Source organism: Clinocottus analis, unplaced genomic scaffold (genome assembly GCF_023055335.1).
Source record: "Clinocottus analis isolate CAN_PGR_092001 unplaced genomic scaffold, fCliAna1.0.p SCAF_18, whole genome shotgun sequence".
NCBI classification, from domain to species: domain Eukaryota; kingdom Metazoa; phylum Chordata; class Actinopteri; order Perciformes; family Cottidae; genus Clinocottus; species Clinocottus analis.
Window position 1 is genome coordinate 13459015 of NW_027175909.1, and position 19432 is coordinate 13478446.

General features: G+C 46.2%; 1 protein-coding gene across 2 annotated transcripts in view; it reads right to left on the reverse strand.

Moving 5' to 3' along the window:
• Positions 1 to 671: 671 nt before the first annotated feature.
• The window catches only part of fam49bb (family with sequence similarity 49 member Bb), a 29366-nt gene continuing 10605 nt past the window's right edge, over positions 672 to 19432 (reverse strand). The window contains exons 1-11 of one of the 2 annotated variants that reach the window (XM_068582256.1): positions 15726 to 15792; positions 12849 to 12931; positions 11546 to 11667; positions 10559 to 10664; positions 7084 to 7223; positions 5562 to 5639; positions 2632 to 2748; positions 2463 to 2542; positions 2253 to 2379; positions 1817 to 1887; positions 672 to 1463 (exon numbers count right to left, since the gene is read on the reverse strand). In XM_068582256.1, coding sequence (XP_068438357.1) covers positions 1400 to 1463; positions 1817 to 1887; positions 2253 to 2379; positions 2463 to 2542; positions 2632 to 2748; positions 5562 to 5639; positions 7084 to 7223; positions 10559 to 10664; positions 11546 to 11667; positions 12849 to 12921 — 978 coding nt within the window. In that variant the 5' untranslated portion in view covers positions 12922 to 12931; positions 15726 to 15792 and the 3' untranslated portion in view covers positions 672 to 1399. Of the gene's footprint in view, positions 1464 to 1816; positions 1888 to 2252; positions 2380 to 2462; positions 2543 to 2631; positions 2749 to 5561; positions 5640 to 7083; positions 7224 to 10558; positions 10665 to 11545; positions 11668 to 12848; positions 12932 to 15725; positions 15793 to 19432 lie in introns of those variants that run through there. The other variant, XM_068582255.1, reaches the window with a different exon arrangement.

The window sequence follows — 19432 nt, forward strand, 5'->3', positions numbered from 1 at the left end:
TTCCTTTCTTACGGAGCGTTAGATGGACAGTGCTTTCATGTTAAAAAATAGAATATGGAAAATATGAACCTTTAAGAGGCAGCGGACAGTTAGCTTAGCATGAAGGCAGTTTTTGTTTTACTTTCTACCTCTCATTTCCAAACCACCTACCAGCAGCTCTAAAGCTCAGTAATTCATCATTTCATTGATTGATCCAAACAAAAGGTGTAAAACATGTCACAAATAGGTGGCTGTGGAGCTATTAGCAATGAAAACGTGTTGTTGTGAGGGGAGAACCTGTCTCTTTAGTTATTAAATGCTCCACTATGTTCACCAGCTCGTCGCTAACCGTCTCTCTGCTGTTTACGATGTTTTTTAAGAGATGTTTTCTAAAAAACAACGGTATGAGCAGTGAGCTTAAAGAAGACACACACAGTCTAACTCTTCCTGATATACGAGGTAATTTCAAAGTAAATAAACTGCCGCTGTGTGTGTCGTTGTGTTTTTTTCATCAAGCTGTGAGATCTGAAGCATCCTTCCTCGCTCCTGTCTAGCGGTTGAGCATGAGAAACTGTATTTCACTGCTTTTCACGAGAGAGAGAGAAAACACACTTCCTCTCAGCCGCTTGCAGACGAGTGAATGAGATAAGAGATCAAAGCTGACAAGCTTTTAGAAAACAAGAGTTCTCCTTTTAATTTCTCCAGCCATAACTTACTGTCCATTTACAGTACAGACTCCCAAATTGAAATTTGATTTTTTGCAAACATCACAGTTTAAAGTTTTCAAATGAAAAATACAACACAACTATGAAAAAAAGAGACATATGCACAAATTAAAACCTATAAAAAATATAAAACCAGTACTCTTAAATCTCATTTTGACAGGTACCATTTCAATAACAAAACATTGAATAATGCACAATAGAGCAGACAAATTAAACAATTAGATGGTTGTTGTTTTTTTAAATAGAAGGAAAAGACATAATTTTTATCATGCGGAGGATGTAATATTAAATAACGAATCAAACAAAAATAATATATACTTCTCTATATATCTCTCTTTTAAATGTTCAAGTCAAAGCACTCCCGTCCCTTATAGAGGGAAAAACAAGTTTTAAAAACACCAGAGGATCCACAATGCTTTCATTAGCTGCCATTGTCGCATGGCCTTTCCAAAACATTTCATCCCAGCAACATCTTTTTGGCACAGAAAAAGACGTTCATAATGGCAGTAGCATTTTGCATTATAAAAAAGAGGGCGGCGCTTGTAGCTCTTTTTCCATTATAAACTGAAACAAAACCAACAGCAACAACAACAACAAAAAAAAAGCAACGAAAACATTCTGTGCACCGACATGAGTCGGGAGAGAGTGGCGTCTCCCCGCAGCAGGCTGTGAGGCAGCAGCTGCAGCAGCTCCGTCTACTGCAGCATGCTCTTGATAGTCTTGTTGGTTGATTCATCGTTCAGATGTTTGGTTGTGTACCTGCAGGGGGAGAAGAGAAAAAAAAAAAAAGCACACACACAAAACACGTCAGTGTCCAGATCTCGTCTTCCCGCACGTCCAGAAGGTGGACCAAGAATACGGACTTTCGACACCCGACCCGGATCCGGCTCGGAGCGCTCACAGCTGACTGCGTCGCGGCTCGATGAGTCGCCGGCTGCGCCGACGGAGGTCTGTCTGCTGCTCGTGAGCAGCCACCGATATCATTCAGCTCACAGCGTGAGCAGCCGGCTCCTCGCTCAATGGACGCCACGACTGCCGCGCAATCACATTACATGCTGGGCTGCAGAGGAGGGGGGGGGGGGGGACACAATTTGATTTCAACACCAGCTCACCTGAGAGCGTTGAGAAGGCCTTCTACGCTGTTCGGAGGCTGATCTTTGAGGACTTTGATGCAGCCTTTCATCTGTGGAGGAAGAAACACACCGTGAGCTTCATGAAGCCAGCTGAGAAGAGGAATAGTGGAGCGAACATGTACGTGTACTGCAGTACGGTTAAAGTACAACTCTCAGGTACTCGTTCTTTACTTAAGTATTGACATTTTATTGTACGTTATGCTGCAATCTGGTTTTTAATGCCATGAATCAATGTTTAATAATGAACAAAACACAGAGGGAACATTTTACATGTACTTTTCATACTTTCAAGTACATTTTGCTGATAATATGTAAAGACTTTTACTTAAATAAAGGTTTGAATGCAGGACTTTGTACTTTAGCTTCAGTCAATGACCTGAATGCGTCTTCCACCGCTCAACGTGATTGTACTCACGTCGATTTTGGACGACTTTGCGAAAGCTCCAACAGGATGGACGTAGTCGTACAGGATGATGACCCCGACCATCACCCGGAGGCAGAACGACACCGTCTCCTCGCTGGCGAACCGGCTGCGGTACTCCCTGAAAAAAGGACACAACGCGGGGATTAAAAAACACAAGAAGGTGAAGAACGACAACTCGTAACGATGCAGTAAGTCACTTACGGTGTTTCCAACATGACTTTACACACACTCGCCATCGTGCTCAAGCAGTCCGTCGTGTTCTCGATGGGCAGGTTCTTGTTCTGTCATATGAAAAAAAAAAGATGTATAATGAGCGGACGCTTTCACACGTCTGTTTAAAGTGTTCGCTGCTTCCTTCCGGGAGTCTCACCTCTGACACAAACTTTGTCGTGCCGTCACTTAATGCCTTCAGCATGGGCGTGGCATCGGCGTAGAACAGAGATATCCGATTGGCCAGCTCATTGTTGACTTCGTTCTCACCGTCCGACTGAAAAATCATTAAAAAACAATGAAAATGAGAGTGAAATTTGTTTCTTTGCTGCGTCTCCTCTGATCGATAGTTGAGGGTCTGCTCGAGCACAGAGCCGTCAGAAGATGCCTGCATGTGTGTGTTTGAGGGTAAGACGGCATTAAAACATCCACCTTGATGGGCTGATGGATGGCGGCTGCCAAAAACGCTTTCCCAGAAGAACAAACATCCTGGACTCAACGGAGGAAAGATCGTTTCAGGAGGCTTTGTGAGAAGCTTCAGAGGAAATTGGGAGTTGTTGTTTTTTTACAACAACTGTAAAGCCTGTAGTGATTGTGGGGCCCTTGATCAGTCTGTACAGGCGAAGTTCACATGTTCACAACGTAAAAGGAACCAGGCTGCTCAAAGTCTGGACTGAAACTCAATCCAGACTCACGGCCTCCATTATGATACATTTGGGTTATATGTTTCATCTGTTTGAGCGTTTGTTATTCAACGTTGCTGCGAAGAAAAAGACAACAGAGAAATGGAGTTCAGCGTGTGTGTGTGTATGTGTGTGTGTGTGAGTTCATACTGCTGCTGTTCGACCAATCGAACCCTGGATCAGCGTCTCTGCGCTGTCAAACCTTCTGAGCTCAGGTTCAAGGCTCTGGTTACAGACTGAGTCATTGCTCCCTTCAGTCGAGCCAGCACGCTGTCGTGTTGAATGAGAGTAGTTTCTGTGATGTATTAATAAGTTGGTGTGTTGAGCTTGTGTTTACCTTTTTAATATTCAGACCAGATACACAAAAGAGGAGATTTGTTTGATTTGAACGGCTGCCAATAGAGAGTATATTATTGTTATTATTATACTATCATGTGTGTCTCTCAGGGATTGATATCTTTATAGAAATGCATCCCAGCCGCCGTAGAAAAGGCTTTTGTAGAAGCCGGTGCTGTGAAACGACGACTCCGTTATTAAAATACATAATGAGCTCAGTCTTATTTGAAACCTCCTCAGGAAGCGTGAAACATTAAAAACAAATCTGGAAATATTAGATGTGTTGTCTGGCGTCCCGCTCGTTGTTGTCGCCGCGCGGCTCCGATAAGACTGCACATTAAAGGAATTTAATTAAATAAAATCAGAAGTGAGGAACACTGACATAAACTACATCGCCGAGCTGCTCCGCCCGGTCTCCCAGCTGACTAACGCATCCTGCTGCTTTATAGTTTCAGACTGAGCGAGGCGTTGAAAACACCTGGCGGGTTGCAAAGAACAAGGTGTCTCTTGAACAGCCCGTTCTAAATTTGTCCACATATTTAAATAATAAGATCATTTCCTGCCTCTTTTTCTTCTTCTCTCTATGAGAACACTGACAGAATATGAATAATCTCCCCAAAATTTCAAACCAATTCATGTTTTAACAAATGATGACACACGAGCTCAAAGACTCCGTTACCTCGGGGACGGATGCGTTTCATCTCGGATGTCTGAATGATTCAGTCGTCTGAGCGGCGACTTAAAAAACGCTGCCGTGTGAGGAGACGGCAGCCTGAGCATCTCTCAGCGCTGACAGGTCCTAACGACAACTTGTCTGGCTCCATTTGCCTAATGGCACATTCCCGGAGGTTTGGAGAATCAAACCCTCCCCTCGGCAGACGGTCAGAACTGAGAGCAGTTTGTTCTGCAGCACGAGAGAGAGAGAGAGAGAAAAAGCGCTGAAGTCTCACCGGTTTTCCGGCATTTAAAAGTATCTCTTAAAATGTCCCTCGTAGCTGCTGAATAAAGCGGTGCGTCTGAAGTGCGGCGTGCACGAGGAGAGTGGATGTGTCCTTGAGTTTCATATGAAAAGCTATTGTCAGTGATAAACACGGGGAACATCCAACACTTAAATAGTAACGAGTGAGCCGCTCCGGCTTTACGGCACTTAAAAACACAAATAATGCATTAACTGAGAGGGACACCGGCGGGTCTCGGACTTACGGGTCGCTAATTTGCCTTTTAGATCAGACCTTTTAGATGTAGGCGCTATAAACACGAAGGCGTATGGACAAGCTCGTAACTCACTGATTGACCGGTTTTGGGGCGATGTCATCTCGCATTACCAGCACTACACGTGGAGGAATCACATTCCCAAATATAAACGCATCAATCTGAAACCCCCAGACAAGTGTGGGGGGCTTTTATTGTCTTGGGTGTCATCTACTGTACAGAATCCACATTGACCCGGAGTCAGGCGTTTCCTCTCTGGGGGGTTCGGGCCATGCAACCGATTTGGCATCGCTTTCTGGCGCCACGCTCCGCTGCCCGACACTTTTGCGATCTCCAACTCCCCGCGGGGCTTGAAATTCACGTTGCGAGACGTTCCCTGACGCACTCTTCCTGACTCCCGAGGGCTCTCGCTGTCTGCAAAAACTTCATTCGTCAGCCCCGCCGAGCCGAGATTGTAATGAGAACTGATGGCTTTAATCGATATCAGGTCTGAGTGTAGACGAGTCGTGATGACGCACATTCATCCATTTGATCAGGGCCAGCGCCGTGGAAACATTAAAAGGAATACCGAATGAAACGACAGTGAAATGAACATTATTCTATTAAAAAATAACCTCATCAGTCATCTCGGAGTCTAACGACAGCTGACGTAAAATGCTACCGCTGTTTATCACATCCAGTGGGTGTTGCTTTGCCAACATCCTGCACATTAATCAACTCCACAGAGACGTGAAAATGATTAGAGTTGAGTGATAATTCTGTCAATTTGAGAGTTCATCACCACGAGCTACTCCTCTCACGTGCGAGAGGTCAATCCACTGATACACAAACGTTGATCATTAGGACGCAACGTGCTCACCGGTACGTTGTTGATCCGCATTCGGCTCAGGGTTCTCCGATAGTAGCTGAAGTCGTTCTGAATGGCGGGGTTTGTCATCTGCAATAAACGGACAAACAAACAGAAAAGCGTCTTAATGCGGAGACAGAGTCAGTGGGCGGCACCGCCTGCAGCAGGACTTTGGGTTGTGGATCAAACACTCGATGGCCGTGACACAATGTTTTAGCCAACAAGGCAGAAATGTAGCTTTGGGGGGGGGGAAATCCCATGAAAAGGATACGGATACAATTACAGTTTTATTTGCTAAAATGGATTTGAATCCTCTGACACTCATCCCCCCCCTTTTACATCCACAGCCCCACTCATCCTGTCAGGCGCAATTTGGGGTTTTTGCAGTCGGTCTGTGCATCAGTATAGTTTGTGACAAGAGGGTCAACCAGTCTGAAGCTGACAAAAAGGTATTAATGGTCTCATTACGGAGAGGACAAAGGTAGGCCTGCTATCGGATATCATTTAAAAACAAAAAAAAACATTTAAAAACGTAAAAATAAAAACATTACAGGAGTCCGTTAACTTCCTACAAAAATAAAATATGAATGATCTGGTTTCATCACCGTGAAGCCAAAACAGAAGCCGGCCAACCAGAGAGCTCCTTTCACACGTCACCACCAGTGAGAGCTCATCATGTGGTTAATTATCCTCATTCCTGTATGAGCCCGTCACATTCAAAGCTGCGCTGGCAGCAGGCTAATCCCGCTACAATGGACTGGTACTCAGTCTGTGTCCACTGTGTGCACCGGGAGAGACAGGCTTCTTCGTTAGGGAGGGGCCGCACGCCGCACAGACACTTTAACTAGGTCAGAAGCCCGTGTACGGGTGTGAAAGATTGATGAATAGGCCTGGCATGCCACCTTGCACCCCCCCTACCTTCATGTTTTTTATCTTGCCAGCCTGAGTAGTGGGCACTAATTGGGACGTCGGAGCAAATCGCCTGGGGGTGTCGGGGTGTGTGTTTTTTTGTAAGTTTTTCTATCTAAAGAGCGAGGGTGCAAGGGAACCAGTTCACCCACCGTCTAACCCGATGAGTGCTCACACAATTATGTTTTTGACAATGGGCATTCGAGCGTCACCCGCGCTTCATTTCTGGCGATTTCTGGGTTCTTCAAATTCCCTCCCCGCAGCATTTCTAAGAAACCTGCTACATTATGCAGAGATCCACTCAGGACAACAACAATTTGCAGACCTCTTTCCCTCCTTTAAGCCTTATTACCCATTTCACTGACACCCACCGTATTATAAACAGCAGAGCAGTATCAGGATCCTAATTAAATGCTAATCACGAGCACAACCGGCTGCAGTTTAGAATCGCAGAGCTAAAATCAATTGGAGGGCATCAGCAGCGTGTAAGGGCGACCAAGAGGGCTGGTTTCTATCACGGGACAAAAGTACAGAGTTCAAATCAACATCTAAAAAGGTGAGTTTGGCGTTTTAAAAAAAGGACAAAGAGATACTTGGGATATGTTCGAGAAAGCGCTGGTCGTACTTTAAGCTCGTCGAAGCGCAGTGTGAAGTGCAGGATCTCCGCGAACTGCTTGGCCAGCGCCTGCTCGCGCTCCAGGTGCTGAGTGGGGTCGTCGTAAGTCTCGCTGGTCAGAGCTCCCAGCAGGCTGTGCAGCGCCGCCTCTGTGAAGAGAGACAAGAGAGATAAATCGGTGTTAGAGGTGCAGCGCTGTCAAGAGAGGGCCACCGCGGACACATCAGCCTTTTTTGTGGGAGATATACGTGGTTTATTCTCCGAGGACCCTGATGAACCTTGAACCTGGCTGACGTGTGTCAAGTCTTCCAGGTCATCAGTGAGTGAGAGAGGACTTGTTTTGGCCGTTCGAGCGCCGAGATAAAAGCTGAAAGTATGAGGTGTACATGCGAGGATGCGGAGATCAAAAAAGGAAGGAGGAAATACTGCTGTTCATCATTGAGTTATAGCAGCAAATAATCACATCTGAAAGGCTGGAACAACAAAATGAAAAGGCATTTCTTCACCAATTTTGGTAATCTTTGAATTCCCACCAAAGTGCCAATAACCTAAAGACTGAAACTGCAGTAAATCCAGGTCTGCTATATAAACACCTAATGTACGTCTTATTTATATAGCCCCAAATCACAAATGTGGGCGTCACACACTTGATTCATAGAAGGAAAAAACTGAGGACGAGCAACAGAGAATTCCTTTTCCTACGCGTGCGATGGACGAGGCCAAAGCGCGGCTCCTAAAGCGGATCATAAACGCAGTTAGATGTGTGATCAGTGTTCTGCGTCCGCCAGCTGAAGCCGGCTGATTAGGATGAGACAGATAATGGGGCAGCGGTGGTGTCCAAACCGCCCAGGGGCCAGTGCCAGTCTGGGGGAGGGGCCGAGAGGCTTTCCTGCTCAGATGCAGATGAGACATGGGACTAATTATCTCATTGCCATGAAATCGGGGGGGGGGGGTGTGGGGGGGAACGAGATTTCACTCAAGCAGGATTACACTCATTGTTTTGACAATAAGTAAATACAAAGCCTGGGCCGTGCCTTGACGGAGCATGCCCACAGACCGATAATGAAGCGTGCATGAAGAGCACCGGCGGGAGAATGAAGGGAAAAGATTAAGTTTGCGAACGGCGTCCGCACGTGTAATATCCTTATACAAACATGTCTTGTTCGAGAAAAAAAAAGAGAAGATAAAATAGAAAACCTTTAAAGCCCAGAGGGAATTTTTATTTATAGATTCAGACGGTGTGTTCAGAATTCAGTCTAGACGCCGGAGAGAGGCTTCGATAAGTGACATAACCCAGACGAGCCCGATGCCTGATGCAATGAGCCTGCCTGGAACCAACAAGAGCGCTTTGGGTTGTGATTCTTGTTAATTACAGTTGACGATGAGCATGTCAACATGCAAGCAAAGAAGCAGATTCAGAGCGCGGTCTACTTAAGATAATCGCGAGGGGACTTTCAGGAGACGGACAGATCGCTGGCAGTGCAGTGCAGTGAATTGAGCGCGTTTGCCATCCAGTAACGACTCCCATCTGCTTGGGCCAGCGTTAGCAGCGAAGCGGCTGATTAAAAATAGCCTTAGTGGTGCAGTTTCTTTAACCCCCGCCCCTCTACGTCCCAGTCAAAACAGAAGTTAAGATGGAGCTGCTGCTGCTGCTTTCAGGCCCTCAGAAACGAGCCACTCTAGTATGTCGGAAAGTCGGCGAAGGGAGGGGCGGGAGAGCGAGGGGGGGGATGTCTGATCTCATTAGTTCACGGCAGAGCAGGCAAGCAGAATGCGGGCATGTAGGCGCTTTGCTCGCCGAGAGGGGAGGGTCAGAGTATGGCGGGACTTTAGTCTGGTCTGCAATGTCTGACGGAGCAGACTGATGCTAAATCAGATCTGTTTCAGTCAATAACTGTAAAAAATAAATAAATAAATAACAAAAACCTTTCATCTTAATTGTGGGGAGCCAGAAAATGTATATTGTTCCGTCTACAATGTTGTCTGTGCAGGAAATAGATGGAGCGAGAAAACTGTCCCTTACATGACTGATTAGTTTGTATTTATCAATCAGAAATGTCACCGTCACTAATTGAAAATGTGAGCATTTTGCTGCTGTTCTCCGTTTCATATTCCTGTTAGGTGAATATTTTGTGGTTATGACCATTGGTGAGTGAAAATAAGCAATATTAAGATTTCCACTTGGTTTCCAGGGAGGTATTTAGCCAGAAAATGTATATTTGTCTGTCAGCAAACTAGTAGTTGGAGCAGTATAAATCTATCCCTGTCCTGTGACATGCAAAGTGAATTAAATTAAGCTATACAAACACCACACTATCAATATAATACAACAATTTACGTCACACTTTTGGAGCTATTCTCTGATTTATAGTGCTGTAAAAATAATACTGAAGGGCTCACAAAACAAGCAAGATGAGGAACACACCATGGATTTTAGCAACAAAATGTAAATTGTTTCGCCTCCAATTTTAAATTATAGTCACATTATGTGTGTCAATGCATTAACTAGAAGTTATAACAGGAGAAATATGGCTGTTCAATTTAAATGCAAAGCCAATTGCATAATCTTCCCCTCCATAACATCCTCCGTCCTTGGTCGTGGCGCTCCACCGGCCTGGAGTCCAGGACTCTCAGCTCCATAAACCAGGACAGCCGGCTTGCGGACGCCATCGCGGCCCCTGAAGCCTAAAGTCAAGGCAGCAAAATAGAGCAGCGGGCCGAGGCTGGGAGGTGGCCTACTTTATTACATAACAGCCATCGTCGGGCGTCTGCCGCCCACTGCTCCCATTGACTACCTTCCCCACCGCCACTGGGATTACAAGGGTTGAGGGCGTCAAGGCATGGCGGGCTCCGACGCACCTCCATCCCCCACCGCCCCTCAGCCTCAGGGTCATAAGAAGATCAGGGAGCAGTAAGCCTAGTCCTCCCCTCCCCCCCCCACCCTATATCCATGCTAATTAAACAACCTATAGGCCCATCCTACAGAGGTCAGTGCACAGTGCAGCGCAAGCAGCATGTTGAGAAAGGCACGACTGTGGGGGTTTTCAAAGCGTGTTTATATAAGGATGGGGTGTAGTGTGTGTGTGTGTGTGTGTGTGTGTGTGTGTGTGTGTGTGTGTGTGTGTGTGTGTGTGTGTCACATGTCTGTTGACTTTTGCAGCTCAGCAGTCAATATAGCAAATGCACATGCAAACAATTAAGGTCACGTATGGAGGTTGTGTCTATGCGGCATTACTTTGAAAATACCTTTTACATGAAGGACGCCTGCGTTCGTCCTTCGTGGTTTTTGACTCTGGCACTTTGTGCTTAAAATGATAAACGGCTCTGAAATTGTTGACAGCTCCAATTATTGCACATTGGGATCTCACGAGCGCCGGCTCTGTTTGAGCAACACCTCGCAGGACACCTGAGCTGGTTCCACGAGGTAGAAACTGTCCTGCATCACAAGAAGGTTCCTTTAGGAGCCGAAGAGACAGAGTCGCACCTAGTCTCTGGGAGAACTGGTAGAACTTCTTCAGTCTCCCCACCAGGGGAACCACAGCCGCCCACGCCTGCTCCTGCAACGCCTCGTCGCTCGGATTCTGGATCGCCTGGAAAAAACAAAAGACCGTTAGTTGAAATCTTTAAATTAGAGCAATGTTTGTGACTGCACCGATTTCACACATCAAAGTCTGTTTACAGGTCTTGGGGATTAGTAAAAAAAAAAGTTGAATGAAACCTTTTGCGGCTCCAGAGGGAGCAACACGAAGTCTGGGAAATGTGAAAACTACAAGATTAAAGATGAAAAACGTCTGTGGGAGGCGAGTTAGAACGTTTCTTGAAGCTCATATCTCCTGAGGGAAGTGGTTCACGGCTACATTAGCTAGAATAACACACCCAAATCTACAACCGAATTGTCTGAGGTTGAGTTGCATTGTGGGAAATGTAGGTTCCAGTTATGATAGGCAATAAAAAAAGATGACATCTTTGGCTCTGCTGTATTGTTGTTGTGTGTCAACTGTCCACCGTGAGTCTGATGATGATAAGTGTTCTTTTTAAAAGGAAAACAGGTCCGTCTCTTTCAGATAAAGAAGATGGAAACAAATAATAATCTGCTGGCTACAGAAGGCCTTTGACTGAACCATGTTGTTCCCAAAAGGAATGTTGTTCACTCTCGATCTGTGTGAAAAAAACAAAAATGGGAGGCCAATACTTTAAATTTAATGAAATGCAAAATGTCTTTGGAGTCGAGCATCATTTACAGCCAGAGTTTATACATATAGACGGACTGAGGCTGACTTCTTAGAACAGATGCAACAAATAAAGACATTACTGGAAACATTATTGATAAAAAATACTATCTTTAAATAAAAAAAGGTCCATAAAACCTCCCTCTGTCCTAAGGCAGCATCCCTTTAGAGTCTTTCCTGCACAGCAGTCTGCTCCAACTCTGCAGCAGGTCTGTGTGGTGGATATGTTGTATCAGGTGTACCTCTCTGATCTCCTGCCCCGCTCCTTTGTACGCCTGCAGCTCGTCCAGGATCCCCTTCGCGTCCTTTAGCACCACGTCGACCTGCTCCCACACTTCTCGCTCCGCATCCGTGGGCTGGGCGTCTGCGAAGGATCAACAACAACAAGGTCAGCAGGGCAAACGGGACTGAAACTAAATCCATATTCTCACTGGGGCTCAATAATACAGTAAAAAGGCAGCTCGAGGAACTCCTGCAAATCCTTCGATATAATAGAAGGTCTAATATGCAACTTTTAATTATGCAAATGAAAGCTCAGTGAAATAATCTTTCCAGCGCTTCCTTTTTAGTTTTGACGCCACCCACTTTCCTGGCTGAGAGGAAGAAAAATGGAGCAAGATAAGAGAAGACAATTGAAAAAAAAAAGGGTTACGCTCTCTCTGCACAACAACTCTGGGTGTAGTGAAGGTTCACGTTCAGAGTTTCTGTTTTTTTTCATCATTTTGGTTCAAGAGACGTGGCAATGAGGAACACCATGAACCTTTCCCACCACCTGAAGCAAGAACACCTTGCCAAGTGTGATGAATGTAAACTCCTGCTGGCCTGCAGAAGAAGTGTCGAAAACACAGCTCGTATCGACAGCAGTATCGTCTTTTTTACTTCACGTGGTATTTTTGTATTTTGCATTGTACTTTATCATTAATATTAATTTAAAAATCATGATTTATACATTCTGCGTGAGCCTCCCTGATGTGTGATATGATTTTAGGTTGTCGGAGCATTCTGAAAATGCAAATTTGTGTGATAAATAATGTGGTAAATTGAAAGAAAACTTTACAATATGGAGCGTTGCACCAAAAAGGTACTTGTTAGATATATCATTGTGATGCTCTTTTAATATAATTTTTTTTTTTTAAATCACCTAGAAACAGCGTGAGCTCTATGAGGCATTGTTTTCTCAAAGAGGTATGACTGAGTGTCTGGGTTTGCCAAGTGTGAGAACACTTCAGTGCAGGATCAAGCCATGTTGAGGGGCCTTAGGCTATGCAGCAGCTGAACTTCCCTGCTTTATATTTGAGGAGGGGGCTCTGCTGCAACTCTGCCCTGATTGATATTCTGCACACATTTTCGGCATGGAACAGGCAGGTTGACGGAAAGAGCAGAAGCTCTAGTGGTAGATTTGATTCTCTTGCCGTTGGGAAAGAACATAGTGTAAAAGATAAGGGGGGCGGTGAAAAGACTTAAGAGTTTCAGAGTTGATAATGTTATGGTAAGATATTCATGTGATCGATATCAGGAGAGGGAGCAATTACTTGAGAGACTTACTTTCAAAATCCAGGAAAAAATTGGGCTCCTGTTCCAGATCTGTGCAAGTCAAGACCTTCAGTAGGTTCCCCATGTTACGCTACCTGGAGGAGGAGAAGAGACACAAATCACTTAATGGAGGAATGCAGCCGTAAAAAAAAAAAAAAGGCAGCAGGTGGGGGAGACAGGACGGCGTCCGTGACACCTCGCTCCCGCTGTGCTTCACTGCTCTGGTGCCCGTGTGCACCCAGTGGTGCCCCCAGATGTGCCCACCGCTCACAGACACCAGCGCTCCCCTTGGAGTGCCCTACCCATGTGGGTTTCCTGTGCCAAGACACAGATGTCACAAGAAGAAGTCCCCAAAAATAGAATACATTTAGATATGTTTTTTTTTCTGCTTTGTTAAGTTTCTTCCCAGAAATCGTGAGCATTTACAGGCAGTTGTAGGCAAAGTAATCAAATTTCACGAGCCACCGTGGGGACATCCCATAGTGTCAGATCTACACGTGAAGCACGTAATAGGAGACGGCCAATTAAACGGTTAGAAAGCAAGTTGTCATGCAGAAACATTAAGAGGACCATTTATGTTCCTTTGTGGGTTTGACCTTGTGTGCATTAAAATAACTTTCTCTTCTCTGCAGGAGCAGAGCGTCTTCAGGAAGTGCAACGCGGGGTCTTTATCGCAGGAGCTGAAACATATCAATATTTAATGGGCCTTAGTAACATAAGCAAAAAGAGCACAGTCCAGAAGTCTGAAGATGATAATATCATAAAACATATGCATTTCATTCCTCGAATCAAGTTGGAAAACATTCATGCCTCGGAAAATGAGAGCCCGACTGCAAAACATTATTGATTATGAAGCAGAAAATCTCAACAAAAATCAATCAGGTATTATTTTGATAACTGAGTCAGCAAGCAATTTAACTTTTTTGAAGCAAAAACACCAAAACAATCTCAGGTTTCTATCTTTAAAATGTGAGGATTTGCTGCATTTCTTTGATAAGGTGACAGTAAAGTTATTACTCGGTTGTCTGAGACTTTTGCATAAAGACAAGCGCTTTCTTTTTTGTGACACTTTGTCGACTTTAATTAAATCGGTTGATTCTTTTCTTAATTGATAAAAACAGAAAAAAAAAAAGACAATCACAATTACACAAGCTCAAAGTGGCGCCTTCGATCCTTTCGTCGAACAAATCTTTAGACTAGAGAGACTGAAACCAGCCCGTGTTCTTGAAAAATGCAAGTCGTCATCAAAACACTTAACTTTATGTTGATTACCTAATCAATAGATAGAGGAGGATGCAGGGAGAATGCAGGGAGAAGCAGCAATTAACAACACTGTGCAATCCCGTGGACTTTGACCCAGAAATGAGCAACCGACCGACAAACCACGACTACACAGCAGCTGCATAAACGAAGAGAGCTCCTCCAAACACTTTAAACTAAATGTCATCGCTCTTTAGGTCGATATGAGCCGATAGCGGCTGCGTAATGAGCCCAACCACTCGGCTACATCACCACAGTTTATACTCGCGTTGTAAATGAGATGCTGCCTTCAGGGGACTTGCAGGTTTAAAGGAGAGGATGACGGGTGTGTTCAAGCTTCGGAAAGTCATGTTGTGACTTTGCCGTCACCTCCACAGCTTCCCCCGCCGAGGCCCATCGACACTCCACGTACACCTCAGCTGTGATGCGAGGCAACGAGAGGTGGCAGCCGCCTCGCCGCTCTCCCCCCCCCTCCCCGCTCTGCCGGTCCCTCTCGCGCCTAGAAAGCAGAGCGCCGATCAACAGACATATGACGAGTCAGAGATCCGGGTTCGTCTGCGGAGACGGAGACCGAGTTTAACCCCTGGTGACAAGAGAGGAGACGGACGCACACCGAGAGGGCGGGAAGGAGGGTCGAGGGGGAACGACGACGGGGTTAAACATCGGCAGGCAGATGTCATCCGAGGATGAGTGACAGGCGAAGAGCCGAAGTGACTGAGTGAGAGGCGAGCGGTGACAGGGTGAATCATGTCTACACAGGTATTACTGGGAGACAGCGAGGTGCTGGGACAGAGCAAAGTACACACTCAGCATTCACGAGCAGAGGGTTGGGTGGAGTGGTATTAAAATGCATGAGATGCACCAGCGAGGGGAGGGGTGGGGGGGGTGAGACGGAGGGTGACATGTCTTGCATTTTGAACAGTGGGTCATGTCCAGACTAACAGAGGAAATATTAGTGACGCATGGCCAGTTTCTACTCTTTCAGGACACAAAGATTTGATAAAACTACCTTTCATGTAACCAGGTGCTCGATTGATGCGTCTATTAATAGACGTTAGAGAGGCAAGCAACTCCTTGAACATGTTACCGCTTCCTCGAGGGTGACTCTGAAGGAACTAAGACATACTTGTGATGAGAGCTGAAACACTGAAGTGACGGACAAAAGATGAATCTGCAGCTATTTTGAGGTTTGATAAATTATCAAGTCATTTTTAAAGCAAAAAGGCCCCCCAAAAAAAGAGTTTCAGCTACGTACATGTGAATGTTTGCTGCTTTTCTTTGTCTTATAAGACAGTAAAGAAGATATCTCTGGACTGTTCAGACAAAACAAGATGTTTAAAGAGGCCACATTGGGCTGAAACCATGAAGGAATTCTTATAAACAAAGAGACTATGAATGAATTGAAAAGCAAATCAGCAGAAGAATAGATAATAAAGAAGCAATCCTTAAATGCAGCACTATTTTTGTCTTTGTGGTCTATTTATAAATCTTGTCATAATTGATTGTTATCATTTACAACCAATGCGATTCAACCCGCAAGTTTGCATCTAGTTTATTTACTTCTAAAGCCGCTGTAACCACAGTTAGTCACTCATTCGACCCAGTGACCACCTGCAGAGACCCACCCACCTTGCCAGCCTCGTCTTCTCTCCCTCCACTAATGTGACCTGAATGTCTGACTGTGCCAGCGCTGGCACCTCACTATCTGTCGGAAAGCAGCACCTGATCCGGCCTCAAAGGAAAGGGGACGAGAGCTGTCAGTGACCACGCCCTGCCGGATGATGTGGGCACTGCCCGTCACCGCCGGGCCTCCTCTGGTCCTCTACCGCCACCTTTCAGCCGCTCACAGACGGAGGCCGGCCGGCTGACGGAGCTGCCGGGGCTCGCAGCGCTTCAACTTCAACACTGGCAGCCTCTTAGGCCCGACGCTGCTCCCTCGTGCCGCTTAAAATGAGGTCATTTTAAGGACGGGGATTTGCGTGGCTGCATTTCAAAAGTCCCCTCACAGAATCTTCAAGTGCACTAAAAAAAAAAAAAAGGACCGATTCAATTTGTACATTTCACAGCTTTTCACATCCTACTCTTCCAGTCAAATGACATCTAGAGGATAATTTCTGGATGGCAAAAAAAAACCAAACACAAACCTCCCTTTAAAGATGACAATGTGTTTTGGTCACTGAGTAACTGGTTGCTTAGTGATAGCGTAGTAAGTAAGAGGATAAAGTGCTGGCTGAAAGTACACAGACTGCATCAGAGCGAGATTGAGGAATCGAAGCCCCTCCCTTCATCCCTCCCTCCCTCCTTTAGTGGCTGTAGTAGTACCAAGTAGTGCTGGCATGTCCGGGGCGCCACAGAGAGTCCGCCGACAGCCTTGTTGTTGTTTTGAACCCCCCCACTGAGCCATCGCGTGCTCGCAGCGAGCCAGGGAGGGCTGCTTCTAAGGCCAGGGGCAGAATCTGACAAGCAGGAGCCCGCGCAGCGCTCCCATTGGCTGAGATGATCTACCCAACAGCTCACTGTATCCATGGAGTCAAAAAAAAATTGGGAGCCATTGAAAACATTGCAGCAGCCAATGAGAGGCGAGCTCCGGGTGAGGAGCGAGTACAGTAGTAGTAGGCATGAAAGTACATGCATATATTAATACAGATGAGGTAATGCACCAAAAGCAGCGGATTAGTCGGGGGGGTGATGTCAACTGGAGAAATATTAAATTCCACTACTGAGCACTCCGATTTAATGTGATTTGATTTTTTTTTTTGTGCAGCTCAGCAAATTCACATCATTAATATTATTATTTTCATTAAACATATATATGTCTATGAAAAAAAAAATGCTGATAATAAATAAACAAATGACTACATTTTAATTGCAGCTGAATATGATGATGATTGTGTCACTTTGCCATGAATAAACAAAACGTTTGATTTATACCAACAATAAAAAAAATCAACAGCCTAAATATCTGCAGATGGTGCAAAGAGGTTTGAAGCCTATTTTGGTAAAGACACCAAAACAGTGCCACGCCCATGCAGCAGCCTGACCTCTGGATGGCACTGCCTTTTAGCGTCTCCCGGCCTGCCCTTTAATACGCGCACATAGAGGCAGCGCACAGCTGAAACCGAGCACTGCGGCATCGTCCTGCAAAAAAAAAAAAAAAAAGAAACTGCTCGAGGGCTGATGGCTTACTAATGTAAGAGAGGGATAGTGCTGACATTCCACTACTCGGCTGCAGCATGAGGATCCACGTGCCCTGCTGCTTTACTATGGAAGAAAAACAACGCCCTCCCCTCCCCTCCCATCCTCGACCGGGCGCAGACAGCGCGCGGAGCGTCACGTGGGCGCCGGCGTGGAGCGGCTGAGACAGAGCGCTTGCCTGGGGTGTGGAGGAGGAGGCGGCGGCGGCGGGGGATGGGGAGAGGCTGCAGGCTGCAGGCTGCATGTGTGTTTATGTCTGAGATTATGTGGGTCTAGAAAAGGAAAAAAAATGCACATCTCATTTTTTTGTCGGTGCAATAAATTAAAAAGACACAGTAATGTAGGTAAAGAAAAAAAAAAAAAAGGTGCTGAATGTTATTGGAAGTGGAGGGATGGCGAGGCGTCACACTGCAGCGGAGCCGGGCAGAGCCAGGCAGCTTTAAACTTGACCTAGATTCCCCGGGTGACACGCCACATCGCATTAGCCCACTCGGCCAGACCTGGAACCGCCGGAGCTCGCTGACACTGGCCCGATTCGACAGGCAGAAAATGGGGGAGCACTTCCCAAATAGAGCTGGCATGCGTCTCCTCTTCCCGCCCGTGATCCCCACTGTTACCCCACCTCTCTCCCCCCTCCCCCCCTCCCCTCGTCCCCACACTCGACTTCTCCTAACCCCAGACCATCTCCTGCCAATCCTCCCCAGCTGACTATAAAATGGCTTAGGGGGCACATGGTTGCTGAGGAAAGAAGGGGCGTCTGCCATTTGTTTGTTTACAGGGATGAACTCGATCACCTCGTAGCCACGCCCCCCGTATTGTTGCACACATCAACTAATGCCGCCCTCACCCAGATTCCAGTCAAAACAAACCCTCACAGGATGATTAAATCATTACAACTGACGGCGATACATGCAGGCGACATCCCGTACCAGCCGTCTCCTCTTCCAAGAAAAAACAAAACAAAAAAAAACAACAAAGCCCCGCATCAAATCACTGCAGCCGGCGATGAACCCAATCAGCACAAATGAACACATGAAACCGGCAAGGGTTTGGTCCAGAGGAGGAGATCAGAGGAGGATGAGCCCCTTCGCTTTGGACGGCACCTGATGAAAGTCGGAAACCATGGCAACAGCCACGTACACAAGAGTCAGCTAAATGCCGGCTCCATTGAAACCGCGCTCCACGAAGAGGCTCTCAGCGCCACTTTGTGCCATGAAAACACACGCGCAGACGGATGCTGACAGCCCGGGATTGATGTTAATTTTCAGATCAATGAATTAAAATGCGTGTGTGTGTGAGAGTGTGCGTGTGTGTGGAGAAGACGGTAAGTAGACTTTTCCTCCAACACCACAGGGGGCCTTGTGTGATCATCCAGAGTGAAGATGCCGCTCTATTCCCCCCCCCAAAAAAAGGCTGGAGATATATTTTGTGAGGGATACATCTGAAGACTCACAAAGAGTTGGAATACCGGTCCATGGTGTGTGTGTGTGTGTGTGTGTGTGTGTGTGTGTGTGTGTGTGTGTGTGTGTGTGTGTGTGTGTGTGTGTGTGTGTGTGTGTGTGTGTGTGTGTGTAGGAACTCCACCCCAAAATCTTCCACTTTTATTCACTGCTCCATCCGCTGAACATCTGGCTCAGAAGGAAGCCCCCCCTCCCTCCCTTACCCACCCCACATGCACACACACACACACACACACACACACACACACACACGCACACACCCTGCCCTTGAGAGTCCTCTGACTCCTTCCTAGGATGTGTTAGGAAATCATTAAGGGGGCGCATATTGACTCACTGTCGTTGGTCTGAGCAGCAGCTCCCTCAGGGCGGCCGCCTCCTAAACCCATTCAAACAAAGATCTCCCATCTTTCTGCTAAAACAGCCCCCGAAACCATCGTTACACGACTGACCTTCTGACTGACTCGCCGACGTCACCGCATCCCCAAATCTCCCTCTGTTGACAGAGGGAGATTTAGGGAAGAGCATTCGGGGGGCATAATACCGCACGTAAGTAGGTGTTGAGCCAAATTAAAGCCTGACTTAAATTGAAGAAAAAGCAGCGAGCGTCACCTTAAAACATTTTTTTTTTTTGCTATGTTCCCGCTCAGTATTAGCCTAACAGGATTTTGGGTGGGGCCGAGT